Below are 27,754 nucleotides of genomic sequence, written 5' to 3' on the forward strand. Positions count from 1 at the left end.
CTGGTCTTTGACCTTGGGGTTTCTTCTGAAATTAATACAACAGCTGTTTTAACGGCTATTTTGTGTATTTTTCTGTATTTTGGAATTTTGTACATTTTGTGTGTGAGTGATTGACTACTCTGATACTTCTATATTGCTGTCGGGCAAGGCCCGTTTAAGTTAGAGGGCCTTTGCCCTACTTATTGAAGTCTGTGTCATTTTTTTTCTCCGGGCAAAGCCCGTTTAAGTTAGAGGGCCTTTGCCCGTTGTTGTTGTTGTGTTCTTACTGTGTTTTCTCTTGTGAGGTAAATCTCTCTCTGGAGAGCTTGTGCCATTGTTTTCTCGCGGTCTGCAGTTTGGCTAAGTTTTGGTATTTAGACACTGCCTTATTTCCTGACAGACATGTCCAAAGAGCAAAAGTCAGGTTTCAAAAAATGCACTAGGTGCAATTACAAAATGTCTATTACGGACAGTCACTCTATATGTGTGTATTGTTTAGGACCTAAACATTTACAGGAGACATGTAGTGTGTGTCATGCTTTTTCCTCTAGGGTTCTTCAAGAGCGAAAAAATAAATTGATCTTGAAGGGTCTTATTAAGCCCTCTTTTGAGGAAGCCTTGGATTCTTCTCCTACTGTCTCTAAAAAGAAAAGGTCGTCGGCTCCGACAAGTCCGTCGGAACCGACTGCCAAGAAGCATAAGTCGACCTCTTCTTCCTCGGCTCCGAGGGTTGAAGGGTCTGCCTCGATGCCTCTTTCCTCGGCTCCATTAGTTTCGGAGCCGCAGGTTGGAGTATCGAGAGGCGAATCACCTCCATCGGTTCCGATGGTTTCAGAGCCGGTGGAGGTGTGCAGCTCAGACTCTTCCCCCTCGGCTCCGAAGAAAGCTCCTTCGGCGCAGATTGTTATTCATGCTGTGGCGGATCCGGCGCCAATAGTGTTGGAGCCTTTTCGGAGCCGAGAGGAAAGTCGTCTCGCCCTTTGTCTACCTCCCCTAAATCCTCAAAACTGTCGGATTCGGATTTGGATAGGGTTATTCAGAGGCTTTTCCAGTCTCCAGTTTTTGCTCAAATGGTCTCGGCTCCGGCCCAGTTGGCTTCGGAGCCGATCCCCCCTCCGAAACACTCGATTCCTCCTCCAACCTCCTCGGAGCCGTTGGAGTCGGTGATGGTGGAGCAAGGCGGAGCCGTACGGTCGGAACCGAGACCCCTTCGAGGTCTATCGGCACCGACTATGGTTCCTACCCTGTCCTCGGGTTCAGGGTTTGGTACTGGGACTTCCTCAGCCGGGCCCGAGGGGAACATCTTGGGACTGGGTGCCTCGGTACCTAGTCTTCCCCTCGATGCATCGGCCGCCGGTATCCCTAGTGCCGTCGTGGCCCCTAGCCCAGTGATCTCCATGGAGTCTGGAGGTCCGGCCTTGAGGCCATGAGGAGCACTGGCCATGTCCTTGCCGGCTCAGCAGGCATACACCTCACCGTCGCTAGACCTGGAGACTGGAGCTTCTGCCGTTTTGCAGTCCCTGGCAGCGGGCCCCAGGGCCTGAGGATACCCCATCGGGTTCCCTTCTTCCGGGGTCCGTCCAAACTGCTTCGGACGAGCCCCACGGAAGAAATTGTGCAAGAGGAAGCACGTGCACTCCCAAGATGAGTCTCTCACATCGCACACAGACCTCGATGACGGAAGGGTCCCTAAATCATCTTCGGATGATGTCTCTTTCTCAGATATCCTTGAGATTCTGAGACAGAGAGGAGATTGGCAGGCCAAAACCCCTTCCGCTGAGGAGTCAGTCTTCCTCAAGGCCTCGGGCCCAGCCCTCCGCCTCCTGGGTGTCTCCGCCCTTCGATGAACTCCTTGATTTGGTTTCTCGCAGGCTTGGCAACAACCTGACTCTGTGGAACCGGTGCCTGAGACCTAATAAATTTCTTTCAGCCCCAGAAGGAATTTTTGACTAAAGGAGTTCCCGTAGATGCTATGGTGGTGGCATCTGCCACACAGCAGGACGTGGCAGAGGCTTCGTCTATCCACCCTCCTAATAAGGATTCCAGGAGCATGGATAGGTACGGGAAGCGTACCCTTTCTTCAGCGGCCTTTACGTTACGGTCGCTGAATTACTTATGTCATTTTACCAGGCTCCAAAGGGACCTCCTTAAAGAGCTAAGTGACTCCCTCACTGGTAATCTACCTGAGGCGCTAGCCCCCACTGTTGGTGCCCAGATGACTACCTTATTTTCCATCGTAAACTCATCCATGAGGCTCATTTCGTATGCGGCCGAAGGGGCGAGTAGAGCAGCGGGAACAGGCGTTGCCCTCAGGAGACACGCCTGGTTACGCTTGTGTTCATTTGCGGAGGCCTTCAAGTCTTCCTTTGCCGATGCCCCCTTTGATGGGTCATCTTTGTTTGGACCCAAGGTGAAGGACACACTAACTCGGTGTGAGCAGGAGGGCAAGACCTTGACTGCCGTTGGGGCCCGCTTTTCCGTTCCCTCTAGGCCTTACCCCAAGGCCCAGAGATGAGGGAAAATGTGGTTCAGAAAAACTCAGAGGTCTTTCCCTACTCCACCCAGTGATCCCCCCTCCAGAGGCAGGGGGGGGGGGATTCAGGAAGATGCCGCCCCAGAGGCGGCAGAGGCCCCCGTAACTCTGGAGACCGCGGTTCCTTTCGTGGTTCTTCCTACACTCAACGTCCCTGAGTTGTTGCCCGACTGTGTGCAGCTCCGGAGCCAGTCGGGGTCGCTTTTGAACACCCACAAGCTTGGGAAGCTATAACCAGCGATCAGTGGGTGCTCCGGATTATAACCGGAGGCTATCTCATCCCCTTCATCAAGCCCCCCCTTCCCTTAAGGGAAATCCCGGACGTGCCACCCAGTCAGCGGGATCAGGCAGCAATAGAGATTTCAAAGCTGCTAGAAAAAGGAGTCATCCAGCCTGTCCCCACCGACCAGATCGGATCAGGAACTTACTCAAGATTATTTTGGTGCCAAAAGACAGGGGACTTCAGGCCCATTTTGGACCTCAGTTCATTGAATCGCTTTTGTGGAAAAGTCCAAATTCCGAATGGTCACCCTTCAATCCATTCTCCCACTGTTGGAGAAGGATGCATGGATGTGCTCCATAGATCTCCAGGACGCTTACTATCACATTCTGATAGGTCAAGAGTCCAGGAGACATTTACGCTCCGCCTGGGAGTCAGTCATTTCCAGTTCGAGCACTGCCCTTTGGTCTCTCCACAGCCCCCAGGGTGTTCACCAAGTGTCTGGCAGTGGTGACTGCTCACCTGAGGAGTCTAGGATTCCACGTGTTTCCTTATCTAGACGACTGGCTCCTTACTGCCACCTCCAAGCATCTACTATTTCAGGCGCTCATGGCCACGGTCACCTTGGGCGTTTCTTGGGAATTACGCTCAATTGGCAAAAATCTGTACTACAGCCATCTCAGCGTATTACTTTTATAGGCAGAGTTAGATACAAAAAGGATGCGCGCCTTCTTACCGGCAGCAAGAATTCAGGTTTTACAAAACCAAGTCAGATCCTGTCTCCCCCTATCAAGAGCTCCGGCCCATCTGATCCTACAACTGTTGGGCTCGATGGCATCAACTATACTCCTAGTCCCCTTAGCCAGACTCCACATGCGAATTCTGCAATGGCTTCTGTCGGTTCAATGGTCCTATCAGGAACTCCCCTTGAACCACTTAGTCATGATCACGGAGAGTTGCCGTCGGGATCTGCGTTGGTGGCTCCTCCGATCCAATCTCGACCAGGGGCGACCCTTTATTCCTCAATCCCCCGTTGCCACTGTGACCACGGACGCCTCCCAGGTAGGGTGGGGGGGTCATTACCTGGGCTGGTCGGTCCAAGGCACATGGCAACTCCAGGAAGCGCATTTGCATATCAATATCCTGGAGATGAGAGCGGTACTCTTGGTACTACAAGCTCTCCATCACGCTCTCCCGCAAGGTCCGATTGCTATCCTATCCGACAACATGTCGGTGGTTTGGTAGATAAACAAGCAAGGTGGAACCAGGTCAACTGTGCAGAGAAGCCATGAGACTTTGGCACTGGGCGGTAGCTACCAACCGCTTTCTAATGGCAACGCACATACCAGGGAAATCCAATGTGATTGCGGACAGACTAAGCAGGACCATTCTGTTACCCCACGAGTGGTCCCTCAACCAAAGAGTGGCTGCGAAAATCTTCGCCAAATGGGGTCTCCTGCTGCGACTTGTTTGCCAGCCCCCACAATGCGAAGTGCAGAGAGTTCTTCACTCTGATCCCCTCTCAGGGACAGATTCCCAGGGACGCTCTGACCCACATTTGGCCCCCCGGTCTTCTTTATGCCTTCCCTCCGGTTCCCCTCCTGCCGAGGGTGATACAGAAGGCGATTTACCCGGAGAGCGAAATGATTTTGATTGCCCCGCACTGGCCTCGTCCGGTTTGGTTTCCCTTCCTTCAGAGGTATGCGGTAGAAGGTCCATGGTTTTTGGACCCAGTGCCGGACCTGTTGACTCATCAGTCAGGACAGTTTCACCCATCTCTCAGGTCCTTGAGGTTGGCGGCATGGTTACTCCGCTTCCATCCTTAATCCGAGACAATTCCCTCTCTCTGGAGGTGATCCACATATTGTCTTCTTCTCACAAACCTTCCACTGTCAAACTCTATTCCAGCAAATGGAAAAGGTTCGCCTTCTGGGCTCAGCAACGAGGTATAGACCCCCTTACTGCCCCAGTATCGGAGGTTTTGAATTTCTTGGCCTCTCTTTTTCAATTGGGCTCTTCAGTTTCCACAATTAAGGTTCAGCTAGCAGCTATCTCTAATTTTCATGCTTCTTTTGAACCTTCATTGATGTCTCACAAACTTTGTAAGTCTTTCCTTAAAGGAGCATGGCTCCTTAGGCCCCCAATATCTCACCCTGTTCCCCCTTGGGACCTAAATTTGGTTCTTGCTGCCTTAACTGCCCGCCCTTTCGAACCAGCTGCTACCTGCGATTTGAAAATTCTGTCCTGGAAAACTGCCTTTTTAGTGGTCATAACTTCGGCCAGGCGGGTTTCAGAACTTCAAGCTCTTTGTTCTGATCCTCCTTATTTGATATTTCACAAACAAAGAGTGTCCCTGAAATTAAATCCCTCCTTTTTACCAAAGGTAGCTTCTTCTTTCTGTATTCAACAGACTCTAGAGCTCCCTGTATTTTTTCCCCGAGTTTTCTAATAACGCAGAATATATTCTTCATCAATTGACGTCCATAGACAACTGCTTTTATTTGAATAGAACCGCTCAGACGGAAATCAAATCAACTGTTTGTTTCCTTTGCAATAAACAAATTGGGTCAACCAGTAGCTAAAACCTCCATAGCTAAATGGATTAAAGATTGAATCTCTTTCATTTATTCACAGGCTAACAAAGAGCTTCCCTTTCCAGTCAAGGCTCATTCTACCAGGGCAATGGCTACTTCTGTAGCTTTTCACTCCAAATTATCAATAGATGATATTTGTGCTGTGGCTACCTGGACTTCTCCGCACACTTTCATTTCTCATTACAAATTGGATGTGGTTTCTCGAGGCAGGGCTTCCTTTGGTTCCACAGTTCTCAGGAGTGTTTTCCAATGAGCCACCCGGGATTTATGGTGCTAGGGACGCTGTCCCATCAGTTATGAATGTAGGCGAGATAGGATCCCATTACATCTTTTAGTTATGTACTTACCATAACTTCGGATGTATGGGATCCATCTCGCCTACATTCATACGTACCCGCCCTCCTTCCCCCTTCCATTGGGATTTAGAGGAAATGTAGTTCCATTTGGAGAACTTCTCTTGAAGAACTTTAGTTGGTTGTAGTAACTACTATTTTTTCTGTGTTTGCATGTAAGTATGAAAGCGAACAAACAAGATTTGGGGAAGCAGGTGTGGTGCATCCTGCGATAGAGGGTAGCCCAGCCAATAAGAGACTTCATTCTAGTGTACTAGTTGGCCGAGTCGGAGCCGATGGATCGGCACCGAGCCCATCAGTTATGAATGTAGGCGAGATGGATCCCATACATCCGAAGTTATGGTAAGTACATTAAAAGTTTCATATGCTGAAATACCAGCAATTTATCCTGTCTGTTTTAAAACAAAAGCTAACTTCCATTTCCGCCTGTGCAGATAAGGAATTACATGACTTAATGCATGCCACTGAACAAGTTGGGAAGCATGGTTTACACTGTGGATTTGATGCCTTGGAGGCTTCTTGTAGGGCTGCTACCTCTGGCACAGTCCTTAGAAGGCATGCATGGTTAAAGGAACAAAATTTGCCAGATCAAGTAAAAGCTAAATTATTGGATGCTCCTGTTCAGCATAATGTTTTGTTTGGATCTAAAGCTGAAGAGGTAATAAAGAAGATGGGAGGACAAGGCTAAATCCATGCAAACAGTTAAAGATTTCTTACAAGTACAGCCACCCAGATTTAGTAGGAATTGGCCTACAAAACATTGGTCCTTTCCCAATTCAGACAGGCCTCAGAGGGGTAGATACAGACGCTCCCGAGGAAGGCCTCAAACGCAAGTCTCTTATAGACCAAGACAGTGGACTGCTTCCACCCCTAGGGGAGGAGAGGACAGGTCGCAAGCTCATAGAAAACAGACTCAGTGACTCCCTCTGTCGGGCTGCAGGAACTTCTTGCCTGGAAGCCCCTCTCGGAGGAAAACTTTCTCTTTTTCACCTAAATTGGACTCATATAACCCAAGACAAGTGGGTTCTGGATGTGGTTTCAAGAGGTTACAAATTCCATTTTCATACCCTACCAAGACCAAGCGGATGGCCAGATCTTCCAAAACATCAATGGTTGGAGGCCTTAAACCAGGTGGATGCTCTCTTGGCTATAAAAGCCATAGAACTAGTTCCACTTTCAGAGATGAGACAAGGTTTTTACTCAAGGCTGTTTCTAGTCCCCAGGAAGCAAAATTCATGGAGACCTATTCTGGATCTGTCAGTCTTGAACACTTTTCTCGAGATACCAAAATTCAAGATGCTTACTTTATAGCAGCTACTTCCAATGCTGACCAAAAATGCATGGATGGTAACTTTGGACTTAAAGGAGGCATATTTACACATTCCCATCAGGCAGGAATGCAGAAAAAATGCCTCAGGTTCAAGGCCGGATCGAGGCACTATCAATTCCCTGCGCTGCCCTTTGGATTGTCTACTGCGCCCAGGGTCTTCGGCTTATTGCAGACTCAAGGGAATTCAAATTTACCCTTATCTGGATGACTGTATTATTCAGGCAGACAGCAAGGATGTCTTACTCCAGCATCTAGAGTTTGTTCAGAATCTTCTCAAGTTCCTGGGATTCACTGTAAACATAAAAAAGTCAAATTTGACACCCTCACAACAGATCATTTTTCTGGGCGCTTCTCTAAATACAACAACCCAGATGGCATTTCTTATATACGAAAAACAATTACAGCTGGCTTCAACTTTCAAAACCTTGGCAACATTAACTCAGCTATCTGCAAGGAGATTCCTGCAGGCTTTGGGTTACATGGCCTCCTGCATCCTTCTCGTACCATATGCAAGACTACATATGAGGAAAATACAGTGGTACCTAAAAAGTGTATGGTCTCAGCATTGCCACAGTTTAGACATGCAGATCTCCGTCCTGCCTTGTCTTCAAAAGGAATTCCTTTGGTGGTCCAAGGCATGTGCTCTACACAAAGGAAAACCCTTCTGTCTGCCTCCTGCCACTCAGATACTAACCACGGACGCCTCAGATTATGCATGGGGAGCCCATTTTCAGGGCAACTGTCTGCAGGGCCTTTGGACAAAGGATCAGAAGCACCTGCATATCAATTTAAAGGAAATGTTAGCCGTTCAGAAAGCTCTATTGGCCTTCAGGAATCTTCTACAACCAGGACAACTACTGATACGGACAGACAACACCACAGTTATGTGGTACATAAACAAGCAAGGGGGATCTCATTCCTACCCCCTTTGCAGACTAGCCATGAATCTTTGGAACACAGCTCTAGCTTGCAAACTGGACCTTCAAGCTCAGTTTCTACCAGGGAAGCAAAACTTCCTGGCAGACGGTCTGAGCAGAAACCTATCAGACCCACACGAATGGATGCTGGACACCGAAATATTCAAGATGATTACAGCAGTCTGGGGATGTCCTCACATAGACCTCTTTGCATCCCACCTCAATCATCAACTACAGATTTTTTGCACCAGGACATTCCATGAACTAGCTTGGAAAGTGGATGCACTGTCATTCAGTTGGAGAAACCTCTCGGGGTATGCCTTTCCGCCTCTTCCTTTTCTTCCACGGGTATTATTAAAGATCAAACAGGACAAGCCCAAGATGATAATCTTGCTGGCCCCAAATTGGCCTTGACAGTTTTGGTACCCAACACTGAAAAACCTTTGTCTGGAGCCCCCTTGGGTTTTACCACAGACTCCGAACCTTCTGTCCCAACACCAGGGTCAGGTTCTGCACTCCCATGTCAAAACTCTCAGCCTGGCGGCCTGGTTAATCCAGGGTCTTTGATTCATTCTCTCCTACCCAAGCAGGTTATGGATGTAATTTTAGAAGCTAGACGTCCTAGCACTAGAAAATATTATGCAGGAAAATGGAAAAGATTTTGTTCCTGGATGCAGGCTCAGGATTCTGATCCTCTTATTCCTAACATTCCTCTGATTTTACTTTACCTGACAGACCTCTTACATAAGGGTCTCTCTTTCTCTTCAATAAAGATACATGCCTCTGCTATTTCTGCTCATTATAATTCAGACCCTCCAATCTTTTCCTACCAGCTCATGAGACAGTTTCTCAGAGGAGCTAAGAACTTAAGGCCCCCTAGATCTCCTCCCATTCCTGCTTGGGATCTCAACTATGTTTTGGAAAAACTCACCTTACCTCCTTTTGAGCCTGCTGCCACATCTGACATCAAGTTTTTATCTTGGAAGACAGCTATCCTGTTAGCTCTGACCTCTGCCAGGAGAGTTTCGGAGTTGCAAGCTCTCATGGCTGTGGAACCTTATATTATTTTTCATCAAGACAGGGTGTCTTTAAGGACTAATCCTACTTTCATGCCTAAAGTGGTTTCTAAAGTGGCTTTAAATCAAACTATTCACTTGCCAACTTTTTTCCCCACTCCTCAAAATAAGGGGGAAAGGATCTTGCATTCCTTGGATGTACACAGACAACTACGTTTTTACCTGGACAGAACCAAGGACATCAGGAAATCAGAGCAATTGTTTGTTTCTTATGCTTCAAGTTCCCAAGGTAAAGCCTTCAAAACAGACCATTTCTAAATGGATTGCTCATGGAATCAGATTTTGCTATTCACACCATGGAAAGCAAATCCCAGGGAGTATAAGGACTCACTCTACCAGAGCTGCTGCCACTTCAGCTGCCTTCCTCAGAGGAGTTCCTACCAAGGACATTTTGGAAGCTGCAACTTGGAGTTCAGTGCATACTTTTTCTAAGCACTACAATCTACCTCTTTACTCTAAGTCTAGGGCAGGATTTGCTTCTGCAGTCTTGCAGGGCCTTTTAGCCGCCCCCTCTACTTTATGACCACCTCCCTTTTATTCTGCTTTGGGATTCAACCCTACAGTCATGACTGCAACAGTGAAACACGATGAACATAGTACAGTTGTGTACACTTACCATAAATGTAGATGTTCGAGTGTCTTCACTGTTGCAGTCTGGGTTCCTCCTCCTGTCCCCTCTTATTTTTTCTTTTGTGTGGTTCCTTTTTTCACCCTTCTTCTGAGGTGTATTTGCAAAGGGTATGGGATCTTTCTCATTTTGGAACTCCTGACATCTGAGGCAAGAAAAACTGGAGAACATGGCGTCGGCTGTCAGCTTTGTACTCCTGGCGCTCTGACGTCAGGGAGCATGGCTGAACAGCCGACGCCGGACCCAGACTTTGGGATTCTGGCCAACCGAGGACTGCCTGCCGGCAGGGGAGAACCCTACAGTCATGACTGCAACAGTGAAGACACTCGAACATCTACATTTATGGTAAGTGTACACAACTGTACTTTCCACTTTCACACCCTTCCAAAAATGAGAGGCATGCCAAACCTGCCACAAAATCAAAGGGCAGAGGCACAAAAACAAATTTCAGCTCTCATGGACATGAAAGCGATTCAAGAGGTACCTGCAAAAGAACAAGGTCAAGGGTTTTATTCCGGACTATTCCTGGTACCAAGGAAAGGCAAAGATTGGAGACCTATCTTAGACCTATCCATCCTAAACACATATCTACAGGTACCAAAATTCAAGATGCTCACATTACAGCAGCTTCTTCCCATGCTTGGCAAGGAGTCTTGGCTGGTAACATTGGACCTCAAGGAGGCATACCTGCATGTCCCTATCAGACAAGATTGCAGAAGATACCTCAGATTTCTTGCAGGTTCAACCCATTATCAATTCTCTGCATTGCCCTTTGGCTTATCTACTGCGCCCAGAGTGTTTACGAAATGCCTGGCATCAGTAATCGCCTTCTGCAGACTACAAGGAATACAAATCTACCCATATCTGGACGACTGCCTGATCCAAGCGGACAGCAAGGACATACTACTGAAACACCTGGCGTCTGTAATAAAACTGTTGAACTTCCTGGGATACACAGCCAACAAAAAGAAATCAAAACTAATACCCCCTCAACAAATAATTTTCCTGGGTGCCAGCTTGAATACAACCACCCAGATGGCCTACCTCACGCCAGACAAACAAGGGCAACTGTCTCAATACTTCAGCAAAATGGCAACCTTCACCAGGCTGACTGCAAGGAAAGTCCTGCAGGCTCTGGGATTCATGGCATCTTGCATCGTACTAATCCCATGTGCAAAGCTGCATATGAAGAAACTTCAATGATACCTAAAAAACTTATGGTCTCAACACAGCCACAGCTTGGAAACAATTATACCACTCATTCCATGCCTTCAAAAGGAATTTCTGTGGTGGGCTCAAGCATGCCAAAGAAACACAGGTCTCCCTTTCTGTGTACCTCAAGCAACTCAAATCATCACAACAGACGCCTCAGACTAAGCCTGGGGAGCACACATGACAGATCAGTGCATTCAGGGAAAATGGTCCCAAAAAGAGAAGCACCTACACATCAACCAAAAGGAAATGCTAGCCGTGCAAAATGCTATTATGACCTTCAAAGACCTACTGCATCCAGGCCAGCTATTGATAAGGACAGACAACACCACAGTGATGTGGTACATAAACAAACAGGGGAACTCATTCATACCCCTGTGCAGGCAAGCCATGACCCTATGGAACACAGCACTGGAATTGCAAATTCAACTACAGGCACAATTCCTGCCAGGGAAGGAAAACACACTGGCAGACAGCCTAAGCAGAAATATGACAGATCCACACGAATGGAAGTTGCATCCTCAAGTTTTCACAAAGATAACTCAGGCATGGGGACAGCCAGACATAGATCTCTTTGCTACCCACAGAAATTACCAGTTGAAAAAATTTTGTTCAAGGACCTATCATCCACAGGCCTGGAAAGTGGACGCACTTTCTTTCAATTGGACAACGTTGACAGTCTATGCCTTCCTGCCTCTTCCTCTGCTGCCCAAAGTTCTATTAAAAGCCAGAGCAGAGAGGCCGAAAATGATTCTCATTGCTCCAGACTGGCCAAGACAACACTGGTATCTGCTCCTGAAGAACCTGACACATTCCCCACCATCGATCCTACCTCTAGTCCCTCTTCTGTTGTCCCAGCACAACTACAAAACCCTTCACAGCCAGCTCAAAACCCTAAATATAGCTGCATGGAGAATTCCTTGATTTCCCAACAGACCCTCCTCTCCATGGAGGTGCAGGATGTCATCTTGGAGGCCAGAAGACCTTCTACTAGAAAAGTCTACTCCGCCAAATGGAAACGATTTTGTGCCTGGAATCAAGAAAAGGGCCAGAATCCGTGGGTAATAAATTTACCTCAAATTTTACAGTACCTAGCTGAGATGTTAAACAGTGGACTTTCCTTCTCCTCCATCAAAATCCACGCTTCAGCCATTTCTGCACAATACAACACAGATCCTCCTTTATTCTCTCATCCTCTCTTAAGGCAGTTCCTCAGAGGGGCAAAGAATATAAAAGCCCAAGGAAACCACCAGTCCCTGCTTGGGACCTCACCTTCGTATTGGAAAAGCTGACCCTTCCTCCCTTCCAGCCAGCTTCTTCAACAGAACTACAATACTTGTCATGGAAAACAGCCTTCCTTCTGGCTATCACCTCAGCACGCAGGGTTTCAGAGCTACAGGCCCTCATGGCTGTGCAACCTTTCATCATTTTCCATCAGGACAGAGTTTCCTTACGAACCAACCCTATCTTTATGCCAAAGGTAGTATCCAGTGTAGCTTTGAATCAGACTATCCACTTACCTACCTTTTTATCCTAATCCACAAAACAAAGGGGAAAGACTACTACATTCCTTGGACATTCACAGACAACTTCGTTATTATTTGGACAGGACAAAGCCATTCAGGAAATCCGAGCAACTCTTTGTGTCCTATGCTACAGGTGCTCAAGGAAAGGCTATTTCCAAACAGACAATCTCAAAATGGATAGCCCACTGCATGCGCTTTTGTTACTCATTTCATGGAAAAACTGTGCCTACATGCATCATTTCCCACTCCACCAGGGCCACAGCTACCCCTGCAGCTTTCCTCAGGGGGGTCCCTACCAAGGACATTTTGGAAGCAGCCACTTGGAGTTCAGTGCACACTTTCTCCAAGCACTATCACCTTCCACTATACTCTAAATCTAGAGCGGGATTTGCCACAGCAGCCTTGCAGGGCATCCTTGCTCCTCCTAGTTCCACTTAGTGCCTGCCACCCCTACTTAGCTTTGGGATTCTTCCCATCTGTAATGACTGCAGCTGTATGCACGATGAACATAGTACATTTTTGTACCTACCATAAATGTAGATGTTCGAGTGCTTATACAGCTGCAGTCCAGGTTACCCCCCCTCCGTCCCCTCTTAGGACAGGCCTTATGACAAACACCTTCTCATACAACCTATTTGGGGTATTCTTTTATGGTATATTTGCTTGCAACTAATGTTTTTTGATTATTCTATATTGCATGATTGCATAAATTTATGTTTTGCCTTCCTTCTGGGGGCACCTGACATCTGGGGCAAGAAAAACTGAAGAAGATGGCGTCGGCTGCCTCTATTATACCCCTGCCGCACTGACGTCAGGGAAGAAGTGACGACAACCGACGCCAGACCTAGACTTTGGAATTCGGCCGACCAAGGACCCGCCTGACGGCAGGATAACCCATCTGTAATGACTGCAGCTGTATAAGCACTCGAACATCTACATTTATGGTAGGTACAAAACTGTACTTTACTCAATACTGGTCTGGCATATTCCTCTGTTAAGGTTCATTTGTCAACCATTTCTGCCTGTCTGCCTCCAAGTCCACCTTTGGCTTCTAGTTTTGAAGTCAAACAATTTCTAAAAGAAGTCCTTTATATCAAGCCTTCAAGAAAGCCTATTCCTCCTACATGGGACCTTTAATTTTGTTCTTGAAAAACTGACTGTCCCGTTTTGAGCCTGCCTTTTCTTCTTCCCTGCAACATTGTATGAAGACTGTATTGTTGTTGGCCCTTATTTCTGCCAAGAGGGTCTCTGAACTTCAAGCATTTAATGCAGATCCTCCCTTTTTGTTTTTTTAACAAAGACAGCGCATCTCTTTGTACCACTTTCTTTTTTGCCCAAGTTGGTTAGTGATTTGTCCTTGGATCAGTCCATTTGTCTTCCCTCCATTTTTCTTTTCCCACAGACTTTTAGTGAGAGAGGGTACTGTATACCTTTGGTTTACATAGACAGCTCCCATCGTACTTGGATAGGACAAAATATATCAGAAAAATCTTAGCAACTTTGTGTTTGTTTCATACCAGGAAATATCAGAAAACGTTTAGCAACTTTTTATTTACTTTCATGCCAGGAAATTGGGTTTGACAGTGTCTAAGCAAATCTTTTCCTCCTGGATTTTTAAGGCCATATCTTTATTCTTTTTATGGTAAACAGCTTTTCTCTTCTGTTTGTGCTCATTCTACCAGAGCAGTGGCCTCATATAGTGTTTTTTTTTCAAGGGTCTGGATAATGGATCCATGTTGGAAGCTACTAACTGGGCTTCTGTTCATACCTTTACCAAATATTACAAGTTGGATATCATTTCCAGGGCCAGGGAAGGTTTTACTGGGGCCATCCTTCATGGGTTTGTGGAGGGCTCTTCTCTGTCTTCCTCCTCTCCCTTCACTATCCAGTAGCTTTTGTACTCTTCCAAGAGTAAAAAATACCGCAGCAGCACTAAGGAAGGACACAGTACAGTTGAGTAAGATCTTATAAGAGTAGATGTCTTGCTTCCCACTGTTGCAGTATTCTGTCCCTCCCTCATACCCCTTGTTTTCTGTCACCCTACCTCTGGCCGAGGGGCCCTTCTTCCATCCTTAAGTCCTTCTTTTTCCCTTTCTGGATGTACATGTTATTGCTTTCTCTAGGGTTGCTTCATTTCTCCTAGGGTACTTCAGTAATGAGGATCAGGTGTCCATACATCACATATGTACCTTGCTTGTGGGACATATGTGAGACGTACGACACATGGAAGTTGAGGGTGTAAAGGCTTTGGTATACTGATCAAATGTTAGGGTATCTCTGACAGGATATCTATCCCAAGCATAAAGAATACTGCAACAGTGAGCAGTAGAACATCTGTTATTATAGGAAGATCTTACACAGCTATACTGTAGTCCACATTACACTGGCTTAAATTTTCAGCAAAGATATTTGAATAGCTAGATGAATGTCATGCACTCTTTCTTCTTTTCGTAGATGAGGGACGTGTTTTCCTTAAAAAAAAAAAATGCCGTGTGCTATACAATTGACTAAGTATCTACTTATGTTTGGGTAATCTCGTCCACACACTGTGAGAAACATGTCTATATATATTCCTTAGTGAATGAGGGTTTTCTTCATGTACATCTGCAGGTCTTTCCTTTTCATTAGTGAATGTTCTTTATCATACTAAGACTTTTGAATATCAGTTATGACCAAACGTTGGCTTTATATGAAATGAAAGGATACAGTATTGTCCTAAACAAATGTGTTTTTGATTGTTGTACCCCCAAGGTCACCATCTTCTCTGTGCAGTGCATTACAAATCTTTAACATTGTGGTTTGTGTTGTACTTAACTGCTGCTCTAGAAAAAAAATAATACCCAAGTAAGAGAATGAACTAATCATCTCCACTATTTCATTTCTTGAACATCTGCCTTGATCCCAAATGATGTATTTTATTTGTGTGGTATTTGTGTGCAGGTCATATGACAGCATATGTAAATTTAAATGATGGATTTGTTTTCTCAAGGTTTACATATGCTGTAGCAAATACAGTAGTATTGACATATCCATTTGCAGGGCAGTTGATTTTGTTTCCTTTATTGAATCTCCACTTACTTCCATCTCTTAAATGTAGTGAATATGTATGACAAAAAGCCATAAGGCTATTGTGCACTCCTGCCTAACTTTACTTAGTTTCAAATGTAATTTTCTGTCTGTTGACGAGCTTGAACAGTGGATCCCTAGTTGAAACTTAAGGGTGCCCATTCAGTCATCCACACCATTCCTGATGGTGTAAATTGTGATGAGGCTGCATATCCTCCTGTGTTCAGTAACCAGCATGATATTCTACACAAAGGGTTTCAAGTAGTAAAGAGTTCTTTTAATCTTCAGTGTGTTAGGCACAGGTCTCCTCTGAGAAGGCAGTAACATACACCAAAGGGAGAGAGAGAGAAAGAAAGTTGTTGGAATTACTCACTGTAAGGGGCTTTGGTGCTTCGTTGTATGAAATTTTGAAATGGTAACATTCTTACCAAGATAACTTAACTGTTTGCAGATGTTGCTTTCCTTAAAATTTCAGCAATCCTTTATGCTGTTCTTAGAGAAAATGTGGTAGAAGTTGCTCTGGGATAGGCAGACCAAAAATGTAGACAATTTTCAAATGTTTATAAAAGCATCCGTATACGACTTTCAGGTGAGGTTTACCACTAATAAAGTCCACTTGGAAATTTCAAAGTTTTGAACTTTCTTCATTTAAGAGTAGTTATGATTTGAAATTGAAAGTATGGAAACCAGCACACTTGAGCAAGTTTACTACCTTTAGTTTTGTCCTGACCATGTCTGTCTCCTCAAGCATGCCTGTGGTTGATGTTCAGTTATTCACCCAAATGCATGCCTTACATCACCGTTGGATTCAACAGTTGTGATGGATATATGCACTTTAGGTAATCCCTCCTGGGTCTATATTACGTTGTCGAACATTTACATGTTCAAATGTCATTTGGTCGATGCCATATAATCGAACATGTAAATGTTCGAACGCTTCAAAGGAGATCTCCGTACAGTGCAGAAATGGAAGTTTTCTATTGTCTGCACTGTAGTGCGATCCTGGAGTTGGTATATTTAAAGAGTGTGGGGGGGGGGGGGTCAGGTCGTTTTTTTTTCTGTTTTTTTATTTTCGAACTTTTAAGAGTTCGAACATATGGTGTCGACCATATGGTGTTCGAACTTTTAAATGTTTGATAATCTAATACAGACCCTCCTTCCTTGGTGGGGAAGCGGATATGTGATATGATATATTAGATAATCCCCCCAGGTGGGAACTACCACGGTCTCAGTGGAATCACTTTTGACAAGTGCCTCTTGAAAGAAAACATAATTGTAGTGCAGAAGCCATAAAAGGCGTAGCAGTCTGTGCTGTTAAGGTGACTGAGCTATAATGCATTGGGCATTGTACAGATAATCAGAAAACTCATGCCTTTGGATGTGCAGCAAGTGAAATTACAGCATGTCAAGAGATGCTCGAGCAGTACTGTTGATAACATTGTGGAATGTTTGGTATAATGCTTTTCCCAACCATTTCATCTAGTTTGTACAGCAATGGACCAGATTCCATTTTCTCTTTCCTTTGATATGAAGCACCTCAGGAAAAGTCCTTAGTCAGATGTGAAAGTTCCAATGCACCTTGATTTCAAACCTGTTCTGCAGCAGTTTTTTTTTTAAACTAAAAGAAAGGAGGAGCACAGGAAAACGTGGAAGATAAAAGATGAACCAAGCTAAGAAGGAATACTGATTGCGAGCAGTCACGGTAGCAAAGAACAGGACCAGCTTTTGGAAAGTGACTCAGCAGATGACACAAATAAACTATGAGTTTGCAGGACAAAGACAGAAATATAAAGAAGGTAGTCATCAGTCACCCTTTATAAGGGATGCCAGCAACAATCTGCTCACCCATCCACAGGACATCAGCGCCTTATAGACCTTGGATTGTAAGACTGAGCCTCACCCTTAACTGCTTGTACTGTTATTTCCACAGTTTACCAGAAATTTGACAAATGTTTCTGACTTTGCTAGCATTAAATGTTTAAGAAATCATTTTCAGTGTGCCCTCTCTATGACTCAGTGTTTCGAAGTGTTGAAACTAGTCTTGTACCATTCTAACATGAATCTTAATTTCACATTGCAACTGCAGTCTCCACAAAGCAGTTAGAATAATGACTGTCTTGATATAATGAGCTGATAGTTTCTACATTAAGAAGAGTATTTTTTGCAGAAAATATTTACAACTTCCAAATTTATGTAGATACTTTAATTTATGAATGCATGACTCATATCCTTATTTCTTCCTAGTATTTTAATCATGAGTGTATCAGTAATGTATTTAAAATCTACTCAGGAAATGTTTAACACCTCAGAAGTATGTGTAACTTTTAGTGGTTGGATTATTGTATTTTAATTTTTTCTTTTCTTTTTTTTTTTTTATTTACTGTGCACCTTCCCTGACCTCTAGCTGTACTTGCAGACTCCGCACCCACCAGCTCACAGATCCATGGATCTTATTGTTGCTCCAGCATGGTATACAGATCCTGTTACATCTCCAGCAAGGTACCCAGAGTGTGTATTCCTGCAAATAGTCTCCCTTACACTTGAGAATTCAAACTGATTTTGACTGAGTTCTAGGCCCCAAATGGGAATTGCACAGAAGAGAGTGCCATAATTCTCATGTCAGCCAGTCATTGACCCCAGCCGTAGAAAGTGGCTAGTGCAGTGAGGACATGATATCCTTGCCATCCCCATGTTTACTCTGAGAAATTATGTGAGGTTCCTGGTCTCCACAGAGGCCTGATAAGCATCAGTTTCCCCTGCCCTCTATTCCACCAGAGGTAGCATATCTGGCATTCAGCAACTTTTTTGCCCCACCCCCAGCCAGTCCTACCAGTAGCCAGACTCCATTCCTGAGGGCAGGTCACCACTTACACAGATGGATGCTTTCCCTCTGTGCCTTAGTGCCATCACAGTAGAGAGGCCATTTTATGTCAAAAATGTACGATTCTTTTTACCTTAAACCTTCAAAATTGGCAGCTGCATTTTTATACATAAAATTAAGTGCAGTAAGGCATTTAGGAATGTGCATGGTAGTGATGTTATTTACCACATGCCCAGGGGTTGTAAGATACTCATACTTTGGACCTCGCAGCAGTTCTAGGCATGCTTAATACATGTGCCACATGGTATCTCCTTAATGTTCTTCATGTTTTACTGTTGCTGTCATTACATTTGGGTAATCTGCTGGCAGGTTGCCCTCAGTCGGCCTGATTAAGAAAGTCTTGGGTCCTGCGTCAGTTGCTGTGCCTTCTTCCATGACTTCAGGTCGTCAGGGGTATAAAACCTGCAGCTGATGCCATTTTCATCAGTCTTTCTTGCCGCACGGTGCCCGAAGCAGAAGCAGTTCGCAAGAAATTTTCGTTTTCGAGTTTCAGAACAGAAGTCTTCAACCTAAAGCTAAGTACCCTGTTGGGGAAACTTTTTCTTGCTCCTTACCGATGTCAGTAAAAGTTAATAATTGTATTACTTGTGGGGAGTAAATACCTCATAAGGATTTTCATTTGTACTGTATTCCTTGCCTAGGCCCTGACCACAACGTGACTTGCTGTCAGTTTTGTGCTAAATTTAATCAATGCACTATTAAGCGTCAGTATATTTTTGCATCGAAATACTTTGGCTCAAGATTTAACTATCCAGAAATGTCATCGGCTAGCAATTTGACTACCGGAATACACAAAAAACGCAAAGAAAAAGACAGAGACAGACCGTCGAGGTCCAAAACCGACGACGAAGCATCTCCTAAGCCAGTCACCGGTACTCAGTGAGGCGGTTTTGCAGTGCCTGATGCCCGCTACTTTTGATTTGCAGGCCTCTACTGAGACCCATTCGGAGTCCGGTATGCCGCAAGACACTTTAAGTACTGAACCCACGGAAGTCTCTACCTTAGATGGGTCTGAAGCCGCTGAGCAGGCACCGACTTCTGAGGGTGTTTTCAGGCCTAAAGATTTGTATATTAAACTGACGCCATCTTCAAAACCTAGGCTATAATCAACTTCTATGTCTAAAAAAATGATTCTTGGGCCACGTGCACAGGCCCCTATGCCTAAAAAACAAATTATCAAAATGGCTGAGGATTTAATTACCTTGATGAGGGGTTCCCATCCCCCTCCTGCTAAGAGGCCTAGGCAGGCCACTGATTATGAATCATCAGATCAGGTTTCCGTTTCTTCTGTTTCCTCTTCTGATCAGGAATTATCTATTCCACATTTTGAGGACTCTGATGCAGAAGAGTTGGAAAGCATACTTTGCAATGTGGTTTCCACCTCCAAATCTTAAAGTAGCAAGGCACTTCCCTACGGTAAGCAGTCTCAGTGACTTTCCTCTGCCATCACCAAGCACTTATCTTTTGGCAACCCATTTGGGGGGAAAACTGACATCTAATTACCCAAGACAAGTGGGTTTTAAATATAGTATCCTAGCTATACAGATTTCATTTCCACATGTTGCCAGTCCCAAATGGATGGCCAGATCTGCCTCCAAATCACTGGGCAGAGGCCCAGAAACAAGTTATGTCCCTCATGAATATGGGGGCTATTCAGCCTGTACCAGAAAAGGAAAAGGGACAAGGATTTATTCAAGACTTTTCCTGGTACCCAGTAAAGACAAATCATGGCGTCCAATTCTGGACTTATCCATTCTAAATTCAAGATGCTGACTCTACAGCAGTTACTGCCTATGCCAGGCAAGGATGCCTGGCTGGTAACTCTAGACTTAAGAGGCTTACCTGCATATCCCAATCAGGGAATCTTGCAGAAGATACCTCCGCTTCAAAGCAGGCTGTTTGCATTACCAGTTCTCTGCACTTCCCTTTGGCTTATCTACTGTGCCCAGGGTCTTCACAAAGCACCTGGCATCAGTAATTGCATTTTGCAGACAAAGAAACATTCAAATTTATCCTTACCTGGATGATTGTCTAATTCAGGCAGAAAACAAGGACACTCTTCTAAAACATCTGGCATTTGTAAAAAGGCTTCTAACTTGCCTAGGGTACACCATAAACGAAAATAAATCACAACTGGTACCCTCTCAATTACATTCCTGGGTGCAAGCTTGAATACAACTGCCCAGATGACTTACCTTATGCCAGAAAAGCAAATTCAATTGATGACTTACTTCAAAGAAGTGGCCACAAAAACCCAGCTATCTGCAAGACAAATTCTGCAGGCCTTGGGGTTCATGGCTTCCTGCATTCTAATAATTCCATTTGCAAAACTGCATGTGAGGAAACTTCAGGGGTACCTAAAAAGCTTATGGAGTCAACATTGTCACAGCCTGGGAACAATGATTCCTGTCATTCCTTGCCTGCAGCAAGAGTTCCTGTGGTGGGCAGAAGCCTGTCACCAAAACAAGAAATTGTCATTCATTCCACCCCATGCCACCCAAACCCTGACTACGGACGCATCAGATTATGCTTGGGGGGTGCATATGGCAGGGAGATGCATTCAGGGCCAATGGAGCCCAAATCAAATGCACATGCATATCAACCAGAAAGGAGATGCTAGCTGTACAGAATGCTCTGACAGCCTTCAAGGACTATCTTCATCCAGGACAACTACTGATAAAGACAGACAACACCACAGACAGTCATGTGGTACATAAGGGGGGGGTACCCATTCCTACCCCCTTTGCAGACTAGCCATGGTTTTGTGGAACACTGCCTTGACTTATCAAATACATCTACAAGCTCAATTCCTGCCAGGAAAGCAAAACACTCAGACAGACGAACTAAGCAGAAATCTTATGGACCCACACAAATGGAAACTGAATCAGCAAATCTTCAGCATGTTGACACGCAAATGGGGGAGCCCAGACATAGATCTTTTTGCCTCACCCCAAAACTATCATTTGGACAAATTCTGCACAAGAATTCATCACAAAAAAGCTTGGAAAGTGGACGCTCTATCCTTCAGCTGGAAAAACCTATCAGTCTATGCCTTTCCCCCTCTGCCTCTGCTCTCCAAGTTCTTACTAAAAGTCAGACAGGAAAAAACAAAAATGATTCTGATTGCTCCAGACTGGCCTCGCCAACACTGGTACCCACTCCTACACAATTTTTTATTTATTTATTTATTTATTTTACATTTGTTGTCCGGGAATGTCTGACTGAGCCAAAGCCCTTTTTCAGCAGAGACCCGGGGAGAAAAGCTCCAGTAAATAGATATGTCAGTTTGTCATTATTAACAGGTGTTATACAGATGGAAAAAGGCAAATCAGTTAACAGGCTACAGGAGAATAGTCAGAGCACTTTTTGAAAGTAGTAGTTAGAATAGAAGAGCAACATAGGAGTTGAATATTAAATTTTACAATTAAACAATCAGGAAGGAACAAAAGTTACAGAGAGAGGGGAAAATGTTATTGGTTGGTGGAGAGAGACAGAGAGTTCAGGGTGGATTTGAGCATTGGCAGATCCATTTCCTGTTAAAATATTCTTTTAGAGTTAGTTTAAACTTTTTGGGATGTGTGAGCGTTCGAATTTTGAAAGGAAGTATGTTCCATTTGATAGAGGTATACTAGCTATGTAGGCTACACCCTGCTTTAGATTTTTAGGAGGTCTTGGGAGGAGCTTTGGAGGCTTCTTGTGAGAGTATAGTGAGAGATGATGGTGTGTAAGGCTGGACAGAAAGGTGGTTGGTAGAGAATTGCATGTATGGTTCAGAGCTGGGAGAGAAGGAGCAGGTGAGGTAACTCTAGCCAGTGTAAATATTTTAGAGAGAGACAGTGATGAGATCTATAGGAAAGTTGAGTTGTAAATCTGGCTACTTTGTGGTAAGTGGTCTCAAGTCTAGTGCGGAGAGAGGAGTTTAGGTTAGTAAGGATTTGTGAACGATATGTTAGGCAGGGAAGAAGGTAGAAATAAGTGAGGGTTATATGTCACACCTGCCTCCGTGGTACCTGCCTCAGACACCTTATCTACTGTCTCAGCAGAACTATCAAATTCTGCACACTCAGCTTCAAACTCTGAATCTTCTTGCAGCGTGGCTAATCACCTAATTTCACCGGTTACATCTCTCAGCATTCCTGTGATGGATGTCATTTTGGAGGCTAGAAGGCCTAGTATTAGAAAATCTTATGCTGATAAGTGGAAAAGATTCTGTGACTGGAACCAAGCATAAGGAATAAGCTCAGCAATGCCCAGTATTCCTCAGATTCTGCAATATTTAACTGAGATAATTCAAAATACGTGCCTCTGCCATTTCAGCTCATTACAACACAGAGCCCACCCCTCTTTTCTCATCCCCTGCTAAAGCAGTACCTCAGAGGGGCCAAAAATTTAAGACCTCCCAGGAGAGCACAAACTCCTGCATGGGACCTCAATTTTGTATTGGAAAAACTCACCCTACCTCCTTTTGAGCCAGCTGCTACTGCAGACATAAAATTTCTCTCTTGGAAGACCACTTTTCTTTTAGCAGTCAATTCAGCTAGAAGGATTTCGGAACTACAGGCTCTCTTGGCAGTGGAGCCTTTTATCTTTTACCCAGACAGGGTGGCGCTCAGGACCAATCCATCCTTTATGCCTAAAGTGGTATCTAGTGTGGCTCTTAATCGGACCATTCATCTGCCAACTTTTTTCCCAAATCCACAGAACAAGGCTGAGCGGATTCTGCATTCATTGGATGTACGCAGACAACTAAGATTCTACTTAAGCAGGACAAAACGTCTAAGAAAATCTGAGCAATTACTGGTGGCATTTGCTGCAGGGGCAGAGGGAAAGGCTATTTCAAAGCAGACTATTTCAGAATGGATAAGCCATTGCATTCGTTTCTGCTACATGCACCATGGAAAACCTGTTCCCAAGGGGATCAGATCCCATTCCACCAGGGCTGCATCTACTTCTGCAGCCTTTCTCAGAGGGGTTCCTACCAGAGACATTCTAGAAGCTGCTACATGGAGTTCAGTTCATACATTCACCAAACATTACCATTTACCTCTCTTCTCTAAATCCAGAGCAGGCTTTGCCACTGCTGTCCTGCAGGGCCTTATAGCTGCTCCTAATGCTGTATAATTCCATCCTCTCAACCATAGCTTTGGGATTCTACCCAAATGTAATGACTGCAACAGTGAAACATGAAGAACCATAGTACAGTTGTGTACACTTACCGTAAATGTAGATGTTCGAGTGTATTCACTGTTGCAGTCCTGGTTACCCACCCACCAGCCCCCTGTTTTTCTCTTACTATACCTCTTCTTTCTTTTACTATGCTCAAAAGCCTTTTTGGTGTATTTGCTTTTATTTGGAGGTATATTTGTTGTATTCTAAATTACATGCATATATATGTATATATTTATATATTTTGCTCCCCATTTAGGGGGCACCTGACATCTGGGGCAAGAAAAACTGATGAAAATGGCGTTGGCTGCATGTTTTATACCCCTGACAACCTGACGTCATGGAAGAAGGGACAGCAACCGACGCAGGACCCAAGACTTTGTTAATCAGGCCGACTGAGGGCAACCTGCCAGCAGATTACCCTAATGTAATGACTGCAACAGTGAATACACTCGAACATCTACATTTATGGTAAGTGTACACAGCTGTACTTTCCTGTCTCAAAACATAATTCTTAATGTCACTTCTACATAACCTAATTTATGTCAGGGGTGTTTTGTGCAAAATATTTCTTTATATGATCTACAGCTACCCATTTTCCATTGAAATATCCATTTTCTGTTTCCTTGAGTAAATTGTATTTCTACATAGTTGTACAAGAGTAATTTTTGTAATACTAATTCTTTAATTAGCCTCATTGCTTACGCTTTCTATTGGTTTTAGATGAGTAATTTGTACTCCAAATCATTCCACATATATAGTTAGTTATTATACTTGCCACTCAGCCCACTGGTTCCACAGAAGAGCAATTTTAAGGCTTTGCTCCTTATTTATACATTTCTTATGCAGCTTCCATGCTGAATCTGCTTTTGTACGTGGTTTTAATTTTGATTGCTGATCTATTTTGTTTTCCTTTCCTGTTTGATGATTTTGAAGCCGGTAGTGTAGGAAGAACTTGTACACACATGGGATGACTAATTTATGTCCTTACCAAACAAGTATTAGAGTATAATCTGTAACCGTAACTCCATGTTGCCTGTGAGTCTTCCAGATGTACACTCCACATATGCATGTAGAAGTGCCCCAGGACTGCACTGCCTTTGAATGGCTTGTTATTCAGCTGTTGATTTGCTGGGTTGGCGTCATTCAACCCCACAGGCTGAGGCAGTAGTACTGAATCTGACATAATGATGCTGAGGTCACACTGCCCTTTCTTAACTTGAGTTTGCATAACTGTGTGTGTGTGTGTGTGTGTGTGTGTGTGTGTGTGCGCGTTTTTGTTAACTGATTCATATGCACACACTTGGTGATTGTATACTTTTGTGGTTTTATGTTGAGACGCAATAGATGAAATGTAATAGACCTGTAGTGCACCAGTTTGGACATTTGGTCTTCACTGAGGGTTGCAATATCCCAATAACTCAGTTTCTTGCATCCTGCTAATGATGTTCACTTTGAGAATGTGTTATTTTGTGCTAAAATATGTTTAGAAAAAAGTACCTGTTGCATAACTTTCATTTCGCTCTAATTCCATAGAATTATTTTTTTAATTTGTAGGTTGTTTTAAAAATGGTGACTGAAATTAAGAAGATTCCTGGCATCTCCCGAGTGATGTATGACTTAACATCAAAGCCTCCAGGAACCACTGAATGGGAGTAATTTTGGGGGATGTGCTATGCGAGACTTTAGTATACAACAAACCATTCCCAGTGTTGACAAGCAGTACTGTGAAAAATCTGACTGCATATATTACTTACTACCCGTTTCCTTTCTTGGTGCCTCATATATAATGAAACAAGCAATGATAACATTGACAAGAGGCCGGGGATTTGAATGGGTTTTGGACTGCAGCAACTTTTGGATACAGACTGGACTGTATCACTTTGCCTTTTACCTTTTCAACTTTGCCTGTTTAATGTGTTTTATTGTCACCGTCATTTGAATGTGTCTCATTGTTTTTGTACACTGTGTAAAGAGATTAACTGATTTCTTTACATTGACCAAAAGCATTTGTTATAGCCCAATAATTAAATACAAATAATAGATGTGACCAATTGCTTTTGAACAGATTTATTATGAATAAATTTTTGCCAAATGCTTTAGAGGTGCTATTGAATCTGGTATCTACATATTTTTTTATTTTAAAAAGTAAAACAGTTTTTTGTTAAGTAAGATGTTATCCAGAGTATGCCTGCAAGTTTTTACTTTCTATAGTTGATTATGCCATTGTATTATGGTGCAGTTTTAATATGGAGATTGTCGTACTTCTTGAAAGTTTGCTGACAGTCATGGAACTGTTACTTTATCCATGGATAACCACATGATAAGTTAGCGGTAAGGTGGAGGAATATTGTTTCTGTACTATTGATCATGACATGCTTTTGTAATATAGTCTTGTTTTTCCTTCATGTGCTTCATTGTAAGGAAGTTTGGTATTGGCAGTGATGGGTTATAAAATGGAGATCTCTCATTTTACTGGCTGTTTAAGTGGTCTGCAGGCTCTTTGTTATATGCTGCTGTGATGATACATCATAGAAGCTAATTTTTCCTCCATCATTTGGAACTAGTAATGTTGCTTATTGATAATGTCAGAAGTTGCTAAAACATTTTGTATGTATCATTTTACCTTGAACATTGTCATTTGAATTGTTTAATCGTTTATGCTTGATATGACGTTTTGCCTTAAATACATAATTTCATTTAAGAGACGAGTGTTATTACTAAGTACAGAGTCCACTTTAGTACTGCCTTTGAATTTACTTAGGAAAAAATATTGTTTAAACAATTAAATTAAATTATGCATCATAAGATGTTATTAAAAATGGTGCTTCATTGAAGCCTATGTCTTGCAGCTGACTTTGTTCTGCTGCAAAAGCAGGAAAAGTACAGAAAGCTGTGTTATAGGTACTTTAGTTTTATGTTTCTATAATAAACTCCTCATTTATGCATAAATCATACTTTCTTTTTAATTATTTTTAGACCCTAACCCTCCGGCTTGTATCCTGCCACTCTTTCTCTCTGTGAGAGAATTACCACATTACACCAATGCAGAAGGGTCAAGGATTTTTTTTCAGCCTGCCCGACTATATTGTGGGTGCCCAGTTGATTGCAAATGGAAGTCGCTTTCCCAAGTGATGTAAACTCTCACGCAGCTCAACAACCCCCCTCCCTCCTTTGAAAGCCTTGAATGTGAATAATCTGCACTTGGGAATCATTAATTGGATGTGTTGCCCCTCACTCTGAGACAAGGCAGGCCAGTCCTGCCAGTCCATTCCCTCCTGAGCCAGCCTTTCAGTGCTCAGACTACTGTTCAAACCTGATTTATTGGTGATACAGGAGGGCTCTCTGAATCTGCACTGGGGGTAAGTGCTTAAAACCAACCTTTTTTGCATAGAGCAATACCACAGATCAGTTGTCCTGAAAAACTTGAAGGCAGTTGCAGTGCTTACATGACTGTGCGTCTTTAGTTGCAGTGGTTTCTTGATATACAGATGCCTCTGAAAATGTTCTTTTTGTTTGCCCAGTCAAGGGCTTATTATATGCGGAACTTATGGAGAAACAGTGCTGTAACAATAAAAGACTGATGATTATGCCCTAATAGTTTTTCATTAAAGAAAATGCGTCTGTGTTCTTTGCTGAAATTTGCAAAACATCTATAGATGGACTGTTATGTGTATTTTTGATTTGCTCAGTTTTATGTTAGAGGCTGTTTTAGCCATCAAGTTTTAAAAGGGTTAGGATGCTGTTCTACAAACCAATAATCTGTCATCATTGAACATTGCTTGCATTAGATAAGTTGCCAGATTTCAGGGCATACCTTTTTCATAGGTGCTGTATCTTTGTGTGGGCATACCTTTCTCACAGGTGCTGCATCTGTGTGTGTGTCAGCTTCTGATACATTTCACAGTTTGTCAACGTCTGAACATAGGATTAGTAACAGAATACTAGATACCATAATTTTTTTGGGTTAGTGTTGTAGCGGAATGTTTAACTTGGCATGTGATATACTAAAGTAAGCAATAGTGTTAAGTAGGGCGAGCTTACAAAACAATAACAGACAGCCCAGGGGTGTTATGAAGCCTGATGTACCTGGCATCATGGAAGCTCTATTACACCCCTGGACCATCCACTCTGGAGGGCAGTACTGCACTTAGAAAATAGATTACATGTTAAGTTTATCTACATGTATATTTTTTGTATTTTTGATATAAACATTCCTCTGTAAAATTTGTGAATGCTGGGTAGTTTTTAAATGTTTTATATCTAGGACGTA

At 43.6% G+C, this 27,754-nt stretch overlaps 1 protein-coding gene across 1 annotated transcript in view; it reads left to right on the forward strand.

Annotated features, from left to right (window-relative positions):
• GMPS (guanine monophosphate synthase) overlaps positions 1-27,073 on the forward strand; it is a 1,355,954-nt gene extending 1,328,881 nt beyond the window's left edge. Inside the window, exon 16 of the mRNA XM_044070497.1 lies at positions 25,039-27,073. Coding sequence (XP_043926432.1) covers positions 25,039-25,140 — 102 coding nt within the window. The 3' untranslated portion in view covers positions 25,141-27,073. The remainder of the gene's footprint in view (positions 1-25,038) is intronic.
• The last annotated feature ends 681 nt before the right edge of the window (positions 27,074-27,754 follow it).

This window comes from Protopterus annectens, chromosome 4.part1, assembly GCF_019279795.1.
Source record: "Protopterus annectens isolate FY-2018-M chromosome 4.part1, PAN1.0, whole genome shotgun sequence".
NCBI lineage: Eukaryota > Metazoa > Chordata > Ceratodontiformes > Protopteridae > Protopterus > Protopterus annectens.